At 43.7% G+C, this 18,332-nt stretch overlaps 1 protein-coding gene across 1 annotated transcript in view; it reads right to left on the bottom strand.

The window, feature by feature from the left end:
* The window catches only part of ADCY2 (adenylate cyclase 2), a 438,387-nt gene that overhangs the window by 205,049 nt on the left and 215,006 nt on the right, over window positions 1–18,332 (bottom strand). Inside the window, exon 4 of the mRNA XM_065905185.1 lies at window positions 8,207–8,356. Coding sequence (XP_065761257.1) covers window positions 8,207–8,356 — 150 coding nt within the window. The remainder of the gene's footprint in view (window positions 1–8,206; window positions 8,357–18,332) is intronic.

Genomic DNA, 18,332 nt, shown 5'->3' with positions numbered 1-18,332 from the left:
TTCCCTGCTGACTCAGTGCTAAAGAATCCACCAGTCAATGCAGGAGGTACGAGACACAGGTTCGGTCCCTGGGTCAGGAAGATCCCCCCTGGAGAAGGCAACCTGCTCCAGTATTCTTGCCTGGTAAATCCCAGGGACAGAGAAGCCTGGAGGGCTACCGTCCATGGGGTCACAAGAGTTAGACACGACTGAGCAACCAAACAACGGTGTTATCAACAAAGACTAACCTGCGATGATCTGGAGTAGTATAAATGCTCCCCAGGTGCTTCTCCAACAAGACAGGAGGGTGGCTTCCTGACCATGGACACTGGATAGGGGTTTTGCTCAAGTGGCTTACAGGGAGGAAATTTCTGGAGGTTTTATTTTACCATATAGCTTTTTCCACTGTGCTAAATCATTCAGTCATGTCCAACTCATTGAGACTTCATGGACTGCAGCCTGCCAGGCTCCTCTGTCCATGGGATTCTCCAGGCACAAATGCTGGAGTGGGTTGCCATGCCCTCCTCCAGGGGATCTTCCCAACCCAGGGACTAAACCCAGGTCTTCCACATTGCAGGCAGATTTTTTTTACTGTCTGAGGCACCGAAGAAGCCCAGCTTTTCTACTGTCATTATACAAAAAGGCAATTGCATATATTTAATTAATTAAAAATCAGCTTGATTAATTACTGTAACTGTATTTTACTTTTTCCATTTAGAACAGGATGTCTATCTTTTTACAAATGAACACTAGTGCTATTTTGAGCCCCTCTTACTAGCCTCCTGCAGTGGCAGTCTTCATTAGGCGTCAAGATTTGACAGTGATTCCAGCTGTCTTCCTCCTCTTTGCCCTTGATCATCGATGTAGAATTGTTGGTTTCTCCTTAAAGGAGCCAGAGTATACATTCACAGCATGGCCCTCGTTGCAGTCTTTGAAAATTCGTTCTAATCCCATCCATTCTAACTAAAGGACTCATCAGAAAACATTTCGGGCTTGATGGTTTGAGAGTTACTTATATATTTTTTATGCAATTCATTTTCATCTCTCATCAAAAGTACCCATAAGCCTTATGGCATAATATACATTGCAACATCCTGAAATATATTACCCTGGTATTTCTCAATGAGACATAATATCTGAGCTTCGTGAGAACTGAAGCAATCAGTAGGATACAATGCAGTGCAAACTGTGCAAGCAATTCTTGAACTCCATTCCGATGCATTCAAACGGTAAACATCGTGAAGAGAACTCTTTAATGAAATCTCAACCCTTCACTGTTACAACTTCCGAGTAAAACAGGTGCTATCTTGTACATCATTCGATCTTTCACTAAGAAGTGCTGAGAAAAAGTGGACTATGTCCTCTCCATCAAGGGAACGATGCCTAGAGAAAAGTAGGCAACTTGTCACTTAATAACACAGAAAGAAGCGGTGACCAAGAATTATACAAGTACAACTTCTTCAAGGAGGAGATACCAAAGGAAAAACTATACAATTGATTATTAAATAAAATGGATAAAAAGTAGATGGGGGTGGGGCTGGGGGGAAAGTTTCGTTAAAGATCTTTGAGGACACAGGTGGGGTCTGCCTATCCAAACCAAACTGTACACACCGTGTGATGTTTTATGTTTCTCATCCTCTGCTCACTGGAAAAGACCCTGCTGCTGGGAAAGATCAAAGGCAGGAGAAGGGGATGACAGAGGATGAGATGGTTGGATGGCATCACTGACTCAATAGACATGACTTTGAGCAAGCTCCAAGAGATGGTGAAGGACAGGGAAGCCTGGCGTGCTGCAGTCCATGGGGTCGCAAAGGGTTGGACATGACTGAGTGGCTGAAAAACATTCTCTGCTGTCTCTGCCGGTCGCATATCCTACCCAAAGGACACGGGTAACATTTCTACTAAAACTTGCTGCTTTCACGCTTCAGGAACTGCAGTGAGAAAGTCTCACTAGCTTGAACTCTTCTTGAGCTCACCCAATTCGGTTTTTATCAAGAGGCATTTACTGTGAGATGCTCCACCCTGGACTCCATGTGCCAACTCAGATGCAGACAACTGGGTAAATGGCAAATCCTGCAGTGTGGGCAGCTATGTGATTACTTCACACCATCCATGCTGCTGGGGAAAAGTCAACTCCCCAATGGAGGGACATGGGGCTGATAAAAAGGGTTTGGAAGGATTCTCCATCACATGTTCTAGCAGACACAGCCGAACTTTTCTCTGTTCGATCTGTTTGCTTCAAGGAAACTTATTATGGAGAGCACTCAGGGGATGGCATAGCTGGCACCTATCTCCCTCCAGCCTCAGTGCGGTCAACGGTTTGGCCCAGGGTGACAGCTGATTTGTTTAATGTTAGGGCATTATGCCATTAGATATTACTTTGCCAACAAAGGTCCATCTAGTCAAAGCCATGGTTTTTCCAGGAGTCATGTATGGATGTGACAGTTTGATGATAAAGAAAGCTGAGCACCAAAGAACTGATGTTTTTGAACTGGGGTGTTGGAGAAGACTGTTGAGAGTCCTTTGGACTGAAAGGAAGTCAAATCAGTCCATCCTAAAGGAGATCAGTCCTGAATATTCACTGGAAGGACTGATGCTAAAGCTGAAGCTCCAATACTTTGGCCACCTGATGTGGAGAGCTGACTCATTCGAAAAAATCCTGATGCTAGGAAAAATTAAAGGCGGGAGGAGAAGGGGGCGACAGAGGATGAGATGGTTGGGTGGTATCACCGACTCAATGGACATGAGTTTGGGTACATTCCGGGAGTTGCTGATGGACAGGGAGGCCTGGTGTGCTGTAGTCCATGTGGTGACCAAGAGTTGGACTCGACTGAGCAGCTGAACTGAACTGAGGGCATTATGTCATGATAATTCAATGCAAGACCAGCTCATCATCACTTTCTTAACAGGACACCATTTTGAATGCTAGAAAGACTCTGAAATTTGGTAAGAAATTAAGCAGAACAACCTCCATCAGAGGAACTAAGACATGGAGAAGTGAGGGAATTTGACCAAGGTCATACAAAAGGAAAACGTAACCAGGATTCAACTCGGGTGGTCTCCCTACAGGGTCCACCACAGAATGGAAATCCAGCCACAGACAGATTTTAACACTGTGGCTTCTTGTGGGAATGATCTTTCATGTGAATTTCTAACATTCTCATGGGCAATATGGTGCTTACCATGGCAATGCATAACCTAATGATGTCAGATAAGTGTTTGATGATGTTTTGTGCTTTCTTATGTAACTAGTAATGGTAAGCAACATAGTTAACTTAAAAAGTCCTTCATGGCTAAGGAAAATCTCTATTCTCAAAGATAACTCCAAAAAACCTAGGCAGAACCAACAAGAGAGGCAGAAATATCCACATTTAAGAGCTGAGTGGGCTTGGACAAGTAACTTGACAGCTACTTTGACTTAAGCGGGAAAAGAGACTTAAGTCATAGAGTTCATAAGTATATTAGGAAGATGGGCTAGTTGGCTGAACAATGAACCTGTAAAACGCACCCTGTTCAATTAATAATGCCCAGAACCTGTGACTATGTTACCTTACATGGCAAACCCAGAACTTCGATGATACAATTAAATTAAGGACCTTGAGATGGGGAGATTTTCCTGGATTATCTGTATGGCGGGGAGGCAGGAGGGATAATGAGAGTAGGGAGAAGATGCAAGAGCACAATCAGAGATCTGAGAAGGGGGTGAAGAGAAAGACAAGGCACAGAGAGAGGGGAGAGAGACTGGAATCTGTGCTGCTGAATTTGAGGATGGAGGAAGCGGCTAGGACCCAAGGATGCAGGAAGGCTCTAGAAGCTTGAAAAGGCAACTGGATTCTGCTCTCAGAGCCTCCAGGACTCCAGCCTCCCAGTACCTTGACAGAACTCACAAGACTGATTTTTAACCTCTGATCTCTAGAACTATATACAATACTGAATTTGTTCTGTTTAAGCCACTGGACTTGTGGTCATTTGTTACAATAGCAATAGGAAACTGATACAAATGTGAAAGAACTAAATAGACAGCCTGGCACATTAAGAGGACTCAAACAAATGCCATTCCTTCTTTTCTCCATTCCCTCATGAAAAGGGACCACAGTTTAGCATCCCAAACCTGAAACAACTCCAACACACTCTACCTAGCGTTTTAACTGATTTATGCAATACATCTGGTAATGCCCTAATATTACTGGCTATCATATCAGGATAAAGATGGGTATGTTTTTTATCTACCCAACCATGAACACAAAAGGACCACTTGTTGTTCCACTGAAATCTGCACAATTTTGCCCCCAAGGAAACACAGGAAGCCTACTGGTTCACTAAGCCCCCACAGTGGGGAACAGATTCCGGAATAACAGTGTTCCCACCTCACTTGGCTAGGATTGTCTACTGAAAGGCATATTGTATCATATTCAATCTACAGGGTGTTTCCAGAAGAAGGCAGGCCACATAAAGATTCTCACAATTACATTACTTGAAAACAAAGACAACATATAAATTGGAGTGTTTATTTTCTCTCTATAAAAAAAGCAAACCTAGTTTTCAGTCCTACAGAGGCCACATTTATTTCCACTGCCCCAGCAGTTAAGAAAGAGGGTTTCTGTTCTGCCCTGACTCCAGCTCTCATCAATTCCTGAGTGTCTATTACATACTCCAGGGAGAAACACCTCTGTTGACTGAGGTTTGATAAAGAGCCTCTATTGCACTGACATGGTGCACAAGAAATGACTTTTACTGCAGGATGTGAAACTTAAGACAAAAGTCAAAACACACCACTTTCAGGCCCCAAAGGGAGCTTCAATACTAATTGAGTGCATTAAGTTTCTCACTTACTAAGAAAAAAACATAGTGTTTATCCATGAGGGCATTTTTAGGGCAAGAATACAAATACTGAGAAAATCTCTGCTAACATTTTTCATTCCCTCTTCTCCTCACATCTCAGAGTACAAATAGCCATGTTGTTCAAAAATGGTTTTGATCGCTAGATTTTCCCCATTTGCATCTAGGGGGAAAAAAGCACAAAATCTGAAGAAAAGAAAGTACAGAGCTGAGTGATTTTGAAAAGATTGCAGAATCCCTAGACCCTTCCCAGTAATCTCAACTGTCTGTTGATAATCCCTAGCGGGGCTGCAGAAGGACCAGCTTCCTGGGCTCACAGGACATCTGCCCTCTTCCCCAAGGCCTAAGCGTGGCAGCGGGTGAAGCTGTGAAAGGCGCCCAGTAGCTATTCAAAATGGCGGCCCTCAGCCCAGGCGCGTCAACTCCTTCTGTGGTAACTGCGGATACAACCTTAAAATGGATGCCATAGATCTTACCCAAATGGGGCTGAAACAAATCCTCTTGCAGCTACTCAGCACACCCCTTACCCCTGAATGAAGCACTCTCAAGGACACTGTTGTTTGCTCAGTGACTACCAACGAAGCAAATATACAATATACATATAACATATACAGATATCTATCTATAGCCATAGACAAAGATATATATACAGAGAGAGATATATCTGAATCACTTTGTTATACTCCTGACACAGCACTGTAAATCAACTATACCTCAAGAAAATTTAAAAAAAGAAATGTTTTGTGGCAACAGACAGACAAGAAATGACATGTGGAACCCTCGGACCTTAATTTGGTCTGCGGCCACACCAGTGTCGAGGTCTCTGAGGCCACTCTTCTGTATGAAGGGCACCTAGCTTGCCATTGGCTAGTTTTTATTTGTTTCCTTAAATCTATACATTCATACCTTACTGATTTTATTAACTATGGGATTTTTTCATTCCCACTTAATTACACGCTGGTCTGAAAAAAAAACAAAAAAAACTATGGACATTTTTTTCTATCCTAGAAACATATTTTCCAAAATCTTAACAAACGTACTGCATTCTGGGCCTCAGACCCTGAGAGTTAATTCCCAACTTTGGTACCAAAATTCATACATTGTGTCAAATTATGTTTTATTAAATAAACATCACTGGAAGGACTGATGCTGAAGCTAAACCTCCAATACTTTGGCTACCTGATGCAAACAGCTGACTCGTTGGAAAATACCCTGATGCTGGGAACGACTGGGGGCAAAAGGAGAAGAGGGTGGCAGAGGATGAGATGGTCGGATAGTATCACAAACTCAGTGGACATGAACTTGGGCAAACTTCAGGAGATAGTGAGGGACAGGGAGGCCTGGGGCATTGCAGTCCATGGGGTTGCAAAGAGTCGGACACAACTTAGCGACTGGACAACAACAACAAAGTATAAGTTCTTCTTTTTCTTCAAAGTGTCCCTTTTCTCCTTACATATTTAAAAAAAGATCCTTGACTCTTTTTCCTAGAACTTGTAAACAGATGCCCTAATAGTATCTCCCGCGATGGTCTCATAAAGTCTGTAACGAGGTGTGCCTCACTGGTCTAGTTCTGGAGCCACGTAAGATCAGAGCATGGCCTTTCTGACCACACGGACCCACAGATCAACATGACAAGGGATGACACCTGCTCTTGGCCGCTCAAGGCCTCTTCATGGAAAGAGGCAATATAGAAAAGGTCAACAGCCTGGCTTGGTGTTCTGTCAAACTGGTACTATAAATATTAGGTTATATAATCCGCTGACTTGGAATTTCAGTTCTTCCCAACCTTGGCGAAGGTGATGGAAAAGAAAGTTAAATATGACTGGCAGGACCAAACTTATCCAGTCACCACTGTTTGAAAGAGGAAACTGTCTACCCTGAAACACTTGAACTCTGTTGAGGGAACAATTGTGAACACTGAGCGCTGTGTGTTTAAACTACAGAATTTTCTAGAACCTAGATTTGAACCATTACTGAACATGGATAAGTGTACAGGGTATTAAGTGGTACTGGTTAACTGTCCCATGTTAACAACTGTCTGTTTCTCTTAATGCAATCCAGAATTTGATATACGTAGAGACCAAAGAAGTAAATGTAATTACTGAATACTTTTACTATACATGTTGCAAAACAAAATGTTTTTGAAACAAACCATGAGATTTGCTAATATCAGTGAGAAAGCAATATTTACAGCCACACCCCAATGCCTAGAATCACGCCCTCCACAATCTAGGTGTTCAATTAATATTTATTGGATGAACAAACAGAACTCCCTGTTTTCAAAAAGGAGTACAATTACTATTCATCAGTTCATACACAAATAAAAGTCTAGTATCAGTATCTAAGGGATTGTTTTCGCTCTCACCACCATGATACATTTTAATGAAATTATAGAAAATGGACTAAATACAATTTAACAAATAATAGTGACACAATTATGTGCCAAATACTGATGAATGCACTCAGAGAAGGGACTGTGGGTTTCACACTAGACAGTCATGTTAACCATCATCTTTAGAGATGGAAACTGAGTTCCTGCTGATAAATTTGAAAACTTAAGGGCAAAAAGAAAACTTTTCATGTGGATCTTCTGCTGAGACCTGAAGTTAAATGTGTCAAGTAGAGGACCCCCTCTTGGTTTCCCCTCCAAAGCAGGCCTGCTTCATCTGTTGGCCACCATCCTGGATGAGACCACGTGGCTTTGCTCCTTAGAGCCCTGCTTTAGCTCCATTTCTTATTTTTACAGTGTCATCAGAGCCTATGTATTCTCCTAATGTATGTGTCCACGTATCACCCACAGCAATGACTGTAGGACAGCCCCTGACAGCACAACTAGTTCCCTACCAGACCCTCCCCCGAAACTCCAATCATCTTCCTCAAGGACAAGTTCAAGCATCTCATCTCATTTAATCATCTCATCCCATTTCAACATCCCAGGTGGAAAACAGGCACTATACGAAGTGTTGTTGATGGCACAGGCAGATTTCAGCTGGGACAAACCCTGCCCACAAACACTATCACAGGGAAATGTGCTGTAACCAACAGTGAGTGTCTTAACCAAGTGTCACTGTAACAATCATCATTATCATTATTATTTGAATTTCCCCAGCCATGTGTGGATGGTGGCTGATGTAGCTGTCAGCATGTGTGTGATCCTGGGCATGGGGGCTGGGTCTGAGTCTGAAGATGCCATCTCTGCTCTTCGGTTTACAATTCAATCCACTGGGCATACAGACCAAAGCTGGGCGGCAAGATGACCAGACGGCTACCCTGGTTTCTTGCTGATGCCTGTGAGTGGATGCCTGTGAGCACCCTCGCCATTAGCAGTGACAACATATTTCAATAACATCTCAGATAACGTGGGAGTAAGACCGAACATGTATTTTACCTGTTGACGTTTTTCAAATTCCAACTTGATCCGGGACTTGATGCAGTTGCACGTGTCCTGATAGGTCTGCTGCAGAGCAAGCTCCATGAGATGCTTGTGGTACGCCCCTGCCAGGTTCCCGCAGATGAAGATGATCACGTTGGCCAGGATCTGGCGACACAAAGAGCCACTCAATAGGGTTAGCATTTATCGTTCACGAACACAACAACACAAGGTACATGGGCAACAGTCTCCAAAGAGATGACTCTGCCCAACGTTAATTTTATTTCTGTATCAAAATTAACATTTTTATTTACTTAACAAAAATGAATCCCATCTGCTTCTTGGATTCGTGCCCTCTCATGGGTGATTTTGCTGTCCTCCCTTATCTTTGGACTCAGCCACATGAAAGAAAAGCTATGACAAACCTAGACAGCATATTAAAAAGCAGAGACATTACTTTGCCAACAAAGGTCCGTATAGTCAAAGCTATGGTTTTCCCAGTAAGTCATGTATGGATGTAAGAGTTGGACCATGAAGAAGGCTGACCCCTGAAGAATTGATGTTTTTGAACTGTGGTGTTGAAGACTCTTGAGAGTCCCTTAGACTGCAAGGAGATCAAACCACTTAATCCTAAAGGGAATCACTCCTGAATATTCATTGGAAGGACTGATGTTGAAGCTGAAACTCCAATACTTTTGCATCTTTGATGCAAAGATCTGACCCATTAGAAAAGACCATGATCCTTGGAAAGATTGAAGGCACGAGGAGAAGGGGATGACAGAAGATGAGATGGTTGGATGGCATCACCGACAGGATGGACATGAGTTGGGTGGACTGTGGAAATTGGTGATGGACAGGGAGGCCTGGCGTGCTGCAGTTCATGGGGTCGCAAAGAGTTGGACACAATTGAGTGACTGAACAACAACAAATGTGATCTGCTACAGCTAATGCAATGTGGGTGGGAGTAACTGAGAGCCAGATCCATCCAAGGTTTAGAAGGTCTGGCATGTTTGGGGTGCCTCTTTTGTATCTCATCAGGAAAAGAACATGCCCTGACCAGCCCACTGGTCCCAGGAAGATGAGGTACCCTTAGAACAGAGACAGGCAGCCAACCCATAGTCCACTACTGTGGACACTGAGATTTCATGGTTCTTACACAGTGTTATTGTGACACCAGGTGACTGATACAGACTGTCGTCACATGGAACCTGTGTTCACTGAGCCTAGAGAAGGGACAGTCCCCATTGTCTAGTATTTATGTAAGAATATGCTGCTGCTGCTAAGTCACTGCAGTCGTGTCCGACTCTATGTGACCCCACAGATGGCAGCCCACCAGGTTCCGCCGTCCCTGGGATTCTCCAGGCAAGAACAACGGAGTGGGTTGCCATTTCCTTCTCCAATGCATGAAAGTGAAAAGGGAAAGTGAAGTCGCTCAGTTGTGTCCGACTCTTCGTGACCCCACGGACTGCAGCCCACCAGGCTCCTCCATCCATGGGATTTTCCAGACAAGAGTATAGGAACCTTTTAAAGAACATCATTTGTTCCTCTGTTGATAAAAACAATTCAGGATCACAAAAATTTGAGGGGAAACAGAAAATATAGAAAAATTGAAAACAACCTATAAATGTCCTGCCCAGGAAGAAGACTCAACTGTCCATACGCTCTTACTTTAGCCCTGTCATCCTTTGCTTCTGCAAAAGGACCATCTCTTACTTCACTAAAGATTCTGCAAACTGTGTCACTGCTGGGTTTGCTTTGAAGAACAGCAAGCCAAAGAATGCAGGAACGAGAAGCCCTAACACAAACCAGATGGCCCAGAATTAGAAGAACTATCTCTCTCCTTATTGGGTGCAGCAGAAATAATAATAATAATAACCATGCTTATCTATGAGAGCTTCTTCTTTTTTTTCCTTAAAAATGCCATCAAACAAAGATGCGGACATTTTAGGAAGTCAGTTCCTCCAAAATAAAAACCAAATGGAAGCAACGGAATTGAATGAAGCCATCCTCGGTGCTCTGGGCTCCCCTAGCGGGGACTACGAAAAGGGTGTCTCTGTTACCACACTGTCGGCCTGACCCAGCGCTCTGGCAGCTTTGCAATGTCAAGGTTCTTCAGGAAAAGCCTTCTTTTGGTCATTTGTTCATTAGTCTGGCCAATGGATGTGGCATTGCTTCAAACAACATGCAATTCCAACCCTCCATGGCTACGATAACCGGAAAGAATGCATTTATGGATTTTTATTCAGATATGCAAAGGAAATGCTTAAAAATAAATAGCTAAGCGTTTTAATGCCAAGTAGTTATGGCATTTCTCTTCTGATGGAAAATTTAATCAAATTACAAGCATTTTCCTGATACCTGCTTTCATCCCAAAGTACCGTATTCTAAGGTTAATAGAATTAGTCCTGGTATTTTAATAACTACACATATTTACAAATGTGATTGATGTCCCAGAGCATTTTTCTTTCAAAAGGGCGCATTCATATTATGACTCTAGGAAACCTAGGGCACAAGGAAGTGACGCAGTTGAGATTTTTCTTTTCAAAACTAATATCACAGCATTTTGTTTCCTAGAAGACTGTTAAGCAGAAGACACAGTAAAAAATCCTATTTCCACAATGTTGGATTTATTTTATAACATCATACTGTCTTGATGCTTTCTTTGATCTGATTGCTTCATTTAGCCACGTTCACATCTGTCAGAAAATAGAATGGGAAACTTGGCCTCTCAAGGGATGTCGCGAAGAAAATAAATTGTTTAAGGTAATAACAGCAGTCTGGGTTTTCCCTGAAGATGCAAACTTGGTCTTGAAATGGAGCGTGACCCATGCTCCAGAGTCTGTGCAAACTGGACTCCACCCACTTGTTACAGAGGCCGGGTCCTCTGTCACTTTCCACATCCCGGTTGCCACTTGATGTTCGTAGGGCAGGAGTCATCAGCACTTGTCCATGATTCTCAGGAGATGCATAAACCACCAGTCCTGTGCTGGTGGGAAGGCTGGTATCTACCAGCAAACTGGTTCTGTTTCTTTCATAGCATCATCATTGATCTTCCAAACATATCTCATTTCATCCTTGCAAGAGTCCATAAAGTAAAACACCCAGGAGGGTGGCCCCTCTTGTTACTTCATTTTATAGGTGAAGAAGTAAAGTTCTAACATATTCAGAGACCAGAGGGTAGGCCCCTGAAGGCTCTCAAGGATTGCCCTGGACCATTGCCATAAGACCAAATTCAGCTTAAATAAAACATGGCCCCAGGAGACGAGTCAGGACAGGTTCACCCAACGCAATTCAACTCTCTACTTGGGTGCGGGGAAGGTGATTCTGAAGCATTTCCAAAGAGACCTGTGTAAGCGCTGAAAGCAGCTACCATGGTTTTCCTTTCCAGAGCATTTGCATCTGATGCTATAAAGCGCCTCCCTCATTTAGGGTCCTTTAAGCGGCTGCAGTCTGGAGATCACGCTGCGGTCCATGGAGCATGTGATTGTGATGCTGGAGTCGTTGGTGCGTCCACGTCTGCTCAGAGGAAACTAACAGAAGTGAGGCTGTTTCTAACTGGGTCAGGTGACCAGAGAAGAATGAGCTGAGCAGTGTTCTTCCTTTCTGATAAATTAACTTTTATTGGAGTAAGGTTGCTTTACAATGCTGTGTTAGCTTCTGCCCTACGGCAAAGTGAATTAGCTATTGGTTGCTGTTTAGTTGCTAAGCTGTGTCCGCTTCTTAGATTCCATAGACTACAGCCCACCAGGCTCATCTGTCCACGGGATTCTCCAGGCAAGAATACTGCAGTGGGTTGCCATTTCCTCTTCCAGGGGATCTTCCCGACCCAGGGATCGAACCCATGTCTTCTGCATTGGCAGGCGGATTCTTAAACACTGAGCCACCTGGGCAGCCTGAATCAGCTATATGCACACACATATCCCCTCTTCTTTGGATTCCCTTCCCATGTAAGTCACCACAGAGCATTGAGTAGAGTTCCCTGTCCCATCCAGTAGGTTCTCACTAGTTAACCTATTTTATCTACGTCTGTGTCTTTAATTCCCATGCAGGGTTATTTCACCTGGGAAAAGGACATTTAAGGAAGGGAGCTCACTGTCTTCAAACATTTGAGAAATTATCACAAGGACCTGGTGACCACTCAGGTCCTCTGTGACTGTTTTAAAGAGTTTTAAAATTGTTCAGTACTCTCATTCTTATCTTAGGTTCAGGACAGCGAACCTCAGGGTTCACAGAGGTCAGCAGTCAGCGTCCATGCCAGCTGAGAGTGGGGTGAGGCTGCTGGTACTGGGGAAGCCCCATCCCTCAAAGTCATGGTTTCTCTATGAGCAAACTGTCCAGGGCCGGGGGAGAAAGGACATCACAGAATTTAAAACAGGTCCTCAGCTTAAAACAAACAGATCATAAATATGCAAAAACACCAATTATAAGTCAAAGGAAAATAAAAGGAATTATAAACTTGATGAACAGAGCTGCAAATGAATATTCAGCAAGCTCGCTGCATCTCGTTTGCAGCAAATTTGGCTTAAATAAAACAATGCTCTCGCTTGGGAGAGAAAATGATCAGATACAGTCTCCCTTAACTGAGCTCTCAAACATGACTGCAGAGAATCCCCATTCCATCTCCTTGGTATTTCCTGCAACCCCCAAAGAATTACTTTGCTCTCTGCCCTGGCCTCAGGATCTCTGCTTTTTATCAGTCTCTTGTAGTTTGGTTGCTAAGTCGTGTCCGGCTCTTTGCAACCCCATGGACTGTAGATCAGCCTCCTTTGTCCTCCACTATCTCCCAGAGTTTGCTCAAATTCACATCCTCGGTGATCCATCCGAGGAGCCATCCAATCATCTCATCCCTGACCCCTTCTCCTCCTGCCCTCAATCTTTCCTGGCATCAGGGTCTTTTCCAGGGACTCGGCTCCTTGCCTCAGTCTTTTAGAGCAGACCAGGCACGCGGTGCTTTGACTAATAACATCCAGTGACTTTCAGATCACGTGTTGGAATCTTCTTCTAATTTAACATCCTCCAGATGAGGAGGAGTAGAGTCAGAAAGGGCTCCCCTGGCAGCTCAGTGGTAAAGCATCTGCCTGCAATGCAGGCAGACATGGGTTTGACCCCTGGTACGGGAAGATCCCCTGGAGAAGGAAATGGCAACCCGCTCCAGTATTCTTGCCTGGACAATCTCAAGGACAGAGGAGCTTGGCGGGGTGTGTTCCATCGGGTCACAGTCAGACATGACTGAGCATGAGCATTGTGAGAGTTAGAAAGTATTATGGGCTGCAAGCGTATACTGGGGGTGGGGGGGGGGTCCTTCCCACAGGCATACACTGAAGCCCTACCCCCAGTGTGACGGTGTTAGGGGCTGGGGCCCTTGGGAGAGAATTTGGTTTAGATGAGGTCATGAATGTCCACCTTTGTGATGAGATTGGTGTCCTTATTAAGGAAAGGAAGAGACTCTGTCTGTCTTTCTGCCATGAGAGAAAGGGGGTTGTCCGCCAGGAAGAGGGCCCTCACCAGAAGTGAATCATCGGACACCTTGGTCTCAGATTTGCCAGCCTCCAGAAACGTGAGCAGTAAGTATCTCCTGTTGGCACCCTCCCCCGACCCCGCACCCCCACCTCTGAGGTTTTGTTATGGCAGCCTGAGCTAAGACAGAAAGTTCAGAAGAAAACTGAAAGACCAACCACCTCAACAATGGTTGTTAATAGGCTTTGGTTTATTTAACTAGAATTAAAAACTGGGTGTCAAATGCAATTTGATTTCCTATGGAAAAGGGCACTAGCAATAGATAGTACTGTTGGCAATGGTGATTATTTTCATTATTCTCTTTTCTGTTAGAGCTGTTACTATTAAGTCTTTTTGAATAGCATACAGTTTTTAAGACTGCATGCATCACTTTTGAATTATGCTATTTTTTCAGCTATATTTGGGATAAAGGACTAAGGCTAAAGAATCTTCTTAGGGTTCAAGTTCAGTATCACAGCTAAGTAAAATTGCAGAGGTGTTTGAGAGTCACTTCCTCGCTCAGCTCATTACAAGCCAATAAGAAGAGACTCAAGATCTTGATAGAAAGTCCTCCCACAATTAAGTCATTGAAAACAAGTCTTCCCTAGAAGAAGGGAAAGCTGACTTCACCAGGCAGAAACCCAGGCTTGGACATCTCAGCTCAGGGGCTGCAAATTTGAAACTGATGGGGAGAAAGCTGACTTGATTAATAGTTTAAAATAGTGAAAAGAAGATCAAACATCGAGTTTCCAATATTTAGAACTCAGTGGAAGGAGACTGCTGAAGCCTCCCTCCACGAGATCCGTAGCTCACATCACTTTGCACGTATGTTCTCTCATCCAGTTTGTCTCTGATTTCAAGTTCGTGGAAGAATTTTAACTTTCCGAGCTTAGTTCTACTCCACCCCGGGAAGAGACAAGCAACCAAAGAAATGCTACGGAGGGAGGGACCTGCTACTTCCATAACTTGCAATCCATCTCCCGTCCCCAGAGTGGGCGCAGTCATTTCTGTCTTGCTGATTATTCTGCAGGTCATTTCTGCAAAGCAAGGCTCGCCGACAGTTTCCTCCCCACTCCCTGTGTTTTACAGAGCTGGACTGGGAGTTCACCTGTGATTACAAAGCACTTTGTAAAAAAAAAAAAAAATATATTGTCCAGACTTTCCTTTTTATAATTAATTAATGAGTTAATTAATGTTGCTGTGCTGATCCGTTGCTGCAGAGGCGTGCTCTAGTTGCAGTGGGCAGGCTCTAGGGGGCTCCGTAGCTGCAGCTCGAGGGTCCTAGAGCACGGGCTCAGGAGTTGTGGTGCACGGGCTTAGGTGCTCTGAGGCCCGTGGGATCTTCCAGGACCAGGGATTGGACATGTGTCTCCTGCACGGGCAGGCGGATTCTTAACCATGAAGCACTTTCATTACAGACAGTCTCTGTCTGGTCCAAATCGCCTTCTGCCCCACAGCCTGCTGGCTCAGTGATATCTGGATGACTACATCTGACACTTGGTCAGCCAATCAGTGATTAACTGAACTTTACGTGTTTACCAATACCCAACAGAAGCCACTATCTCCTTGGTCTCTGTGAGTCCAGAAAGTTGAACGAAGGTTAATCGTTCTAAAGAGGTTCCACTCCCTCAGAACCACAGGGGACCAAGTGATCCTGGATCGTCCAACAGGCTTAACAGATGCTGGTTTCTATGTCCTCCTGGCCCCTCTGCCTCATGTGTAATGACATATACACAATAGAAGAACATGCTCTAAATGTTGCGTCTCACGCATTTCAAAACTTTAGAAACATGTAATTATATACTACTTAAAACTGAAATTTTATTAGCTTTGAATCAGCTCCCTTAAGGATTTGCACCAAGCAGTGTATAATTTGCCTAATTCTGGTGATTTCAGTAGACATTAAAGTGAAAACAAAAGATATCCACACACACTTTATTTTCCATTAACTTAGATCATCTCTCTAATTAATCTGGATCAATGAAATTTAGCTTAATTTAAACACTCTACATAATTCTCTTCACTTACTACCATTTTATAGGGGACACATCCATTCATTTAAAAATTGAAGAGCCAACAGGTGTTCAGAATCAGTCAACGACCACATGACCAAGGCTCTCAGACACTCCATCTTGTGCAGCTCGGTTTAAGAAGAAATGATACATCACTTCATGCAAGATAAGTACGTCTCTTCAGGTAACTGCACGAGAAGGGAGGCAGGCCTTTCATGGTTACTCAGGGTACATTTCCTTTGCTATCCCATTGGCAACTTACATCATGACCTGCTTGTGACGCCACTTCGAATCTACACCATAGGAGATACATTAGAGCTAAGCAAACCAAGCATAATATACCCTGCCAATGATGAATGAAGAAGACACCTTATGAGGTTAAGTTAAATGGACAGAAATGTAGACACCAGATGTACCATGACAGCAAAGGGATGAGTTTGCCAAGGGCAGTAACAGGACAGGTTTAGCACAGCCCATCCTGGGCGTGGACCTAAACCTGACATGAGCAAGTGCATTCATTCAGAAGTGATGGATTTGCCAAGTCCTGTGCAAACAGTCACAGACTCCAGATACAGGGCAGAAAACGACGAACGCTGTGATTCTCAAGGTCTACTCTGAATTGCCCTTCTTAGTCAGACCAAAAAATATTCCATCAAGTCATGCTGTGATTAAAAAGATAAGTAACTGCTTGGATGCAAAACCAAAACCTTCTGAGAACTGGAAAACAAAAAAGTTTCCTTCTGCAAACGGAACTAGATGTTTCATTAATGATGCTAATTATGTGAGGGCATGCCTGGCAGCAGCCTGCCTTTTAAGAGGATAAAAGGCTGAAACGTCCTTGAGAGTAGTGTCTCCCCCGAGTGTGCTCCTGGTTTCTCACCACTTTCTTTCCTCTCCTTCTGTATATTTTCCTGAGGTGTGGGTACCGAAGGAAGGCAAACTTGAATTTTAACCACTGAGACCTGACTCTGACTTCTGGACAATTTCAACCAGAGAATATACAGTGTGTGTATGTGCTAAGTAGCTTTGGTCCTGTCTCCGACTCTTTGCGACCCCATGGACCGTAGCCCACCAGGCTCCTCTGTCCATGGAGCTCTCCAGGCAAGGATACTGGAGTGAGTAGCCATTCCCTTCTCCAGTACATTACCTCATTGGTACTCATTTATTTTATAACTGGAAGTCTGTGCCTTTTGACTGCCCTTCACTCAATTTCCTCACTCCCCAGCACACTATTGAGTCTTTTTCTACTTTTAAAAATTGAAATGTAGTTGATTTACAATGTATGGCCTTTTTCACATTATCACAAGTAAAATCCTTATATTTTTATAAAGAAAGAATGCGCCATGATTTTGATTGACAGATCTTTTTCAAATATATTTTATCTTCGGATTCTCCTAATATTCTTAGGAGGAAGGAATTCATAACTCCACGTGACAGATGAGGAGCTGCTCTGAGAGAATGTAGATGAACTGGCTGGGGAACAGCCAGGAGTAGAGATCTGATTCTAGACCGAGTCCTTCTGGTGGCAACTACTGTGTTTTTCGTATGTCATGACTTGTATGTCAATGATTTCAAGATCCAGGAAGCTATAGCAGACGTAAATACACTCTCCTATAAAGTCATGAGGCTCCCCAGGTGGCTCAGTGGTGAAAAATCCTCCTGCCAAGCGGGAGATGCAGGTTTGGTCCCTGAGCGGGCAGATCCCCTGGGGAAGGAAACGGCAACCTGCTCCAGCGATCTTGCCTGGGAAATCCCGTGGACAGAGGAGCCTGGCGAGCTACAGACCAGGGGTGGCAAAGAGTCAGACACGACTGAAGCAGCCACGTATCTGCTACTTCCTGTGACGTCATTTCCTCCCCCAAAGGTAATAGTTTGTATTTACTCCTCTGCTTACTGCCTGTCTCTCCAGCTTTGCACCCCAAGGGCAGGGATCCCTATGCTTTACTCCCTTGAGTAAGTATTGGGGAATTCATGTAGGGTCTGCCGTAATGTGTACTTAGGATATATTCTTCAAATGTGCTGCATGCATGCTAAGAAAATGTTTATATAACTTTAAGTGAACTAAATTTCAGTCATGTTCTACTCTTTGCAACCCTATGGACTGTAGCCTGCCAGGCTCCTCTGTCCATGGGATTTTCCAGGCAAGAAGTCTGGAATAGGTTGCCATGCTCTCTTCCAGGGGATCTTCCCCACCCAGGGATTGAACCCATGTCTCTTACATTTCCTGCATTGGCAGGTGAGTTCTTTATCACTAGCACTAGCTGTGAAGCCCGTATTCTTTAAATGAATGAATATAAACCCTCATATCCACATGATTCACTACATCAGAATTAGAATAATATTAACTCATATACTGAATAAAAATACCTTTTTTATTCATTCAATACATATTATTGAGGGTCTACTATGTGAAAGAAAATGCTTACGGTGCAGGGACTATAATTCTAAGTGAACTAAAAAGGTAAAGATTCTCGACCTCACAGAGCTTAACTTTAAATATGATTTTTTGCCTTGGATCAATCCACCCCATATTTTACCCTTAGTATTTGGGGAGAAAGCTTTGTAATTGCTTTGTGAGATGTCATCCTTAATAGCAGGGTTATGCTTTGACATATACCTGATGTCCCTTCAGTAAA

The sequence above is a fragment of the Muntiacus reevesi genome, chromosome 14 (genome assembly GCF_963930625.1).
Source record: "Muntiacus reevesi chromosome 14, mMunRee1.1, whole genome shotgun sequence".
Lineage (NCBI taxonomy): Eukaryota > Metazoa > Chordata > Mammalia > Artiodactyla > Cervidae > Muntiacus > Muntiacus reevesi.
This window is presented reverse-complemented; position numbering and strand designations above follow the sequence as displayed.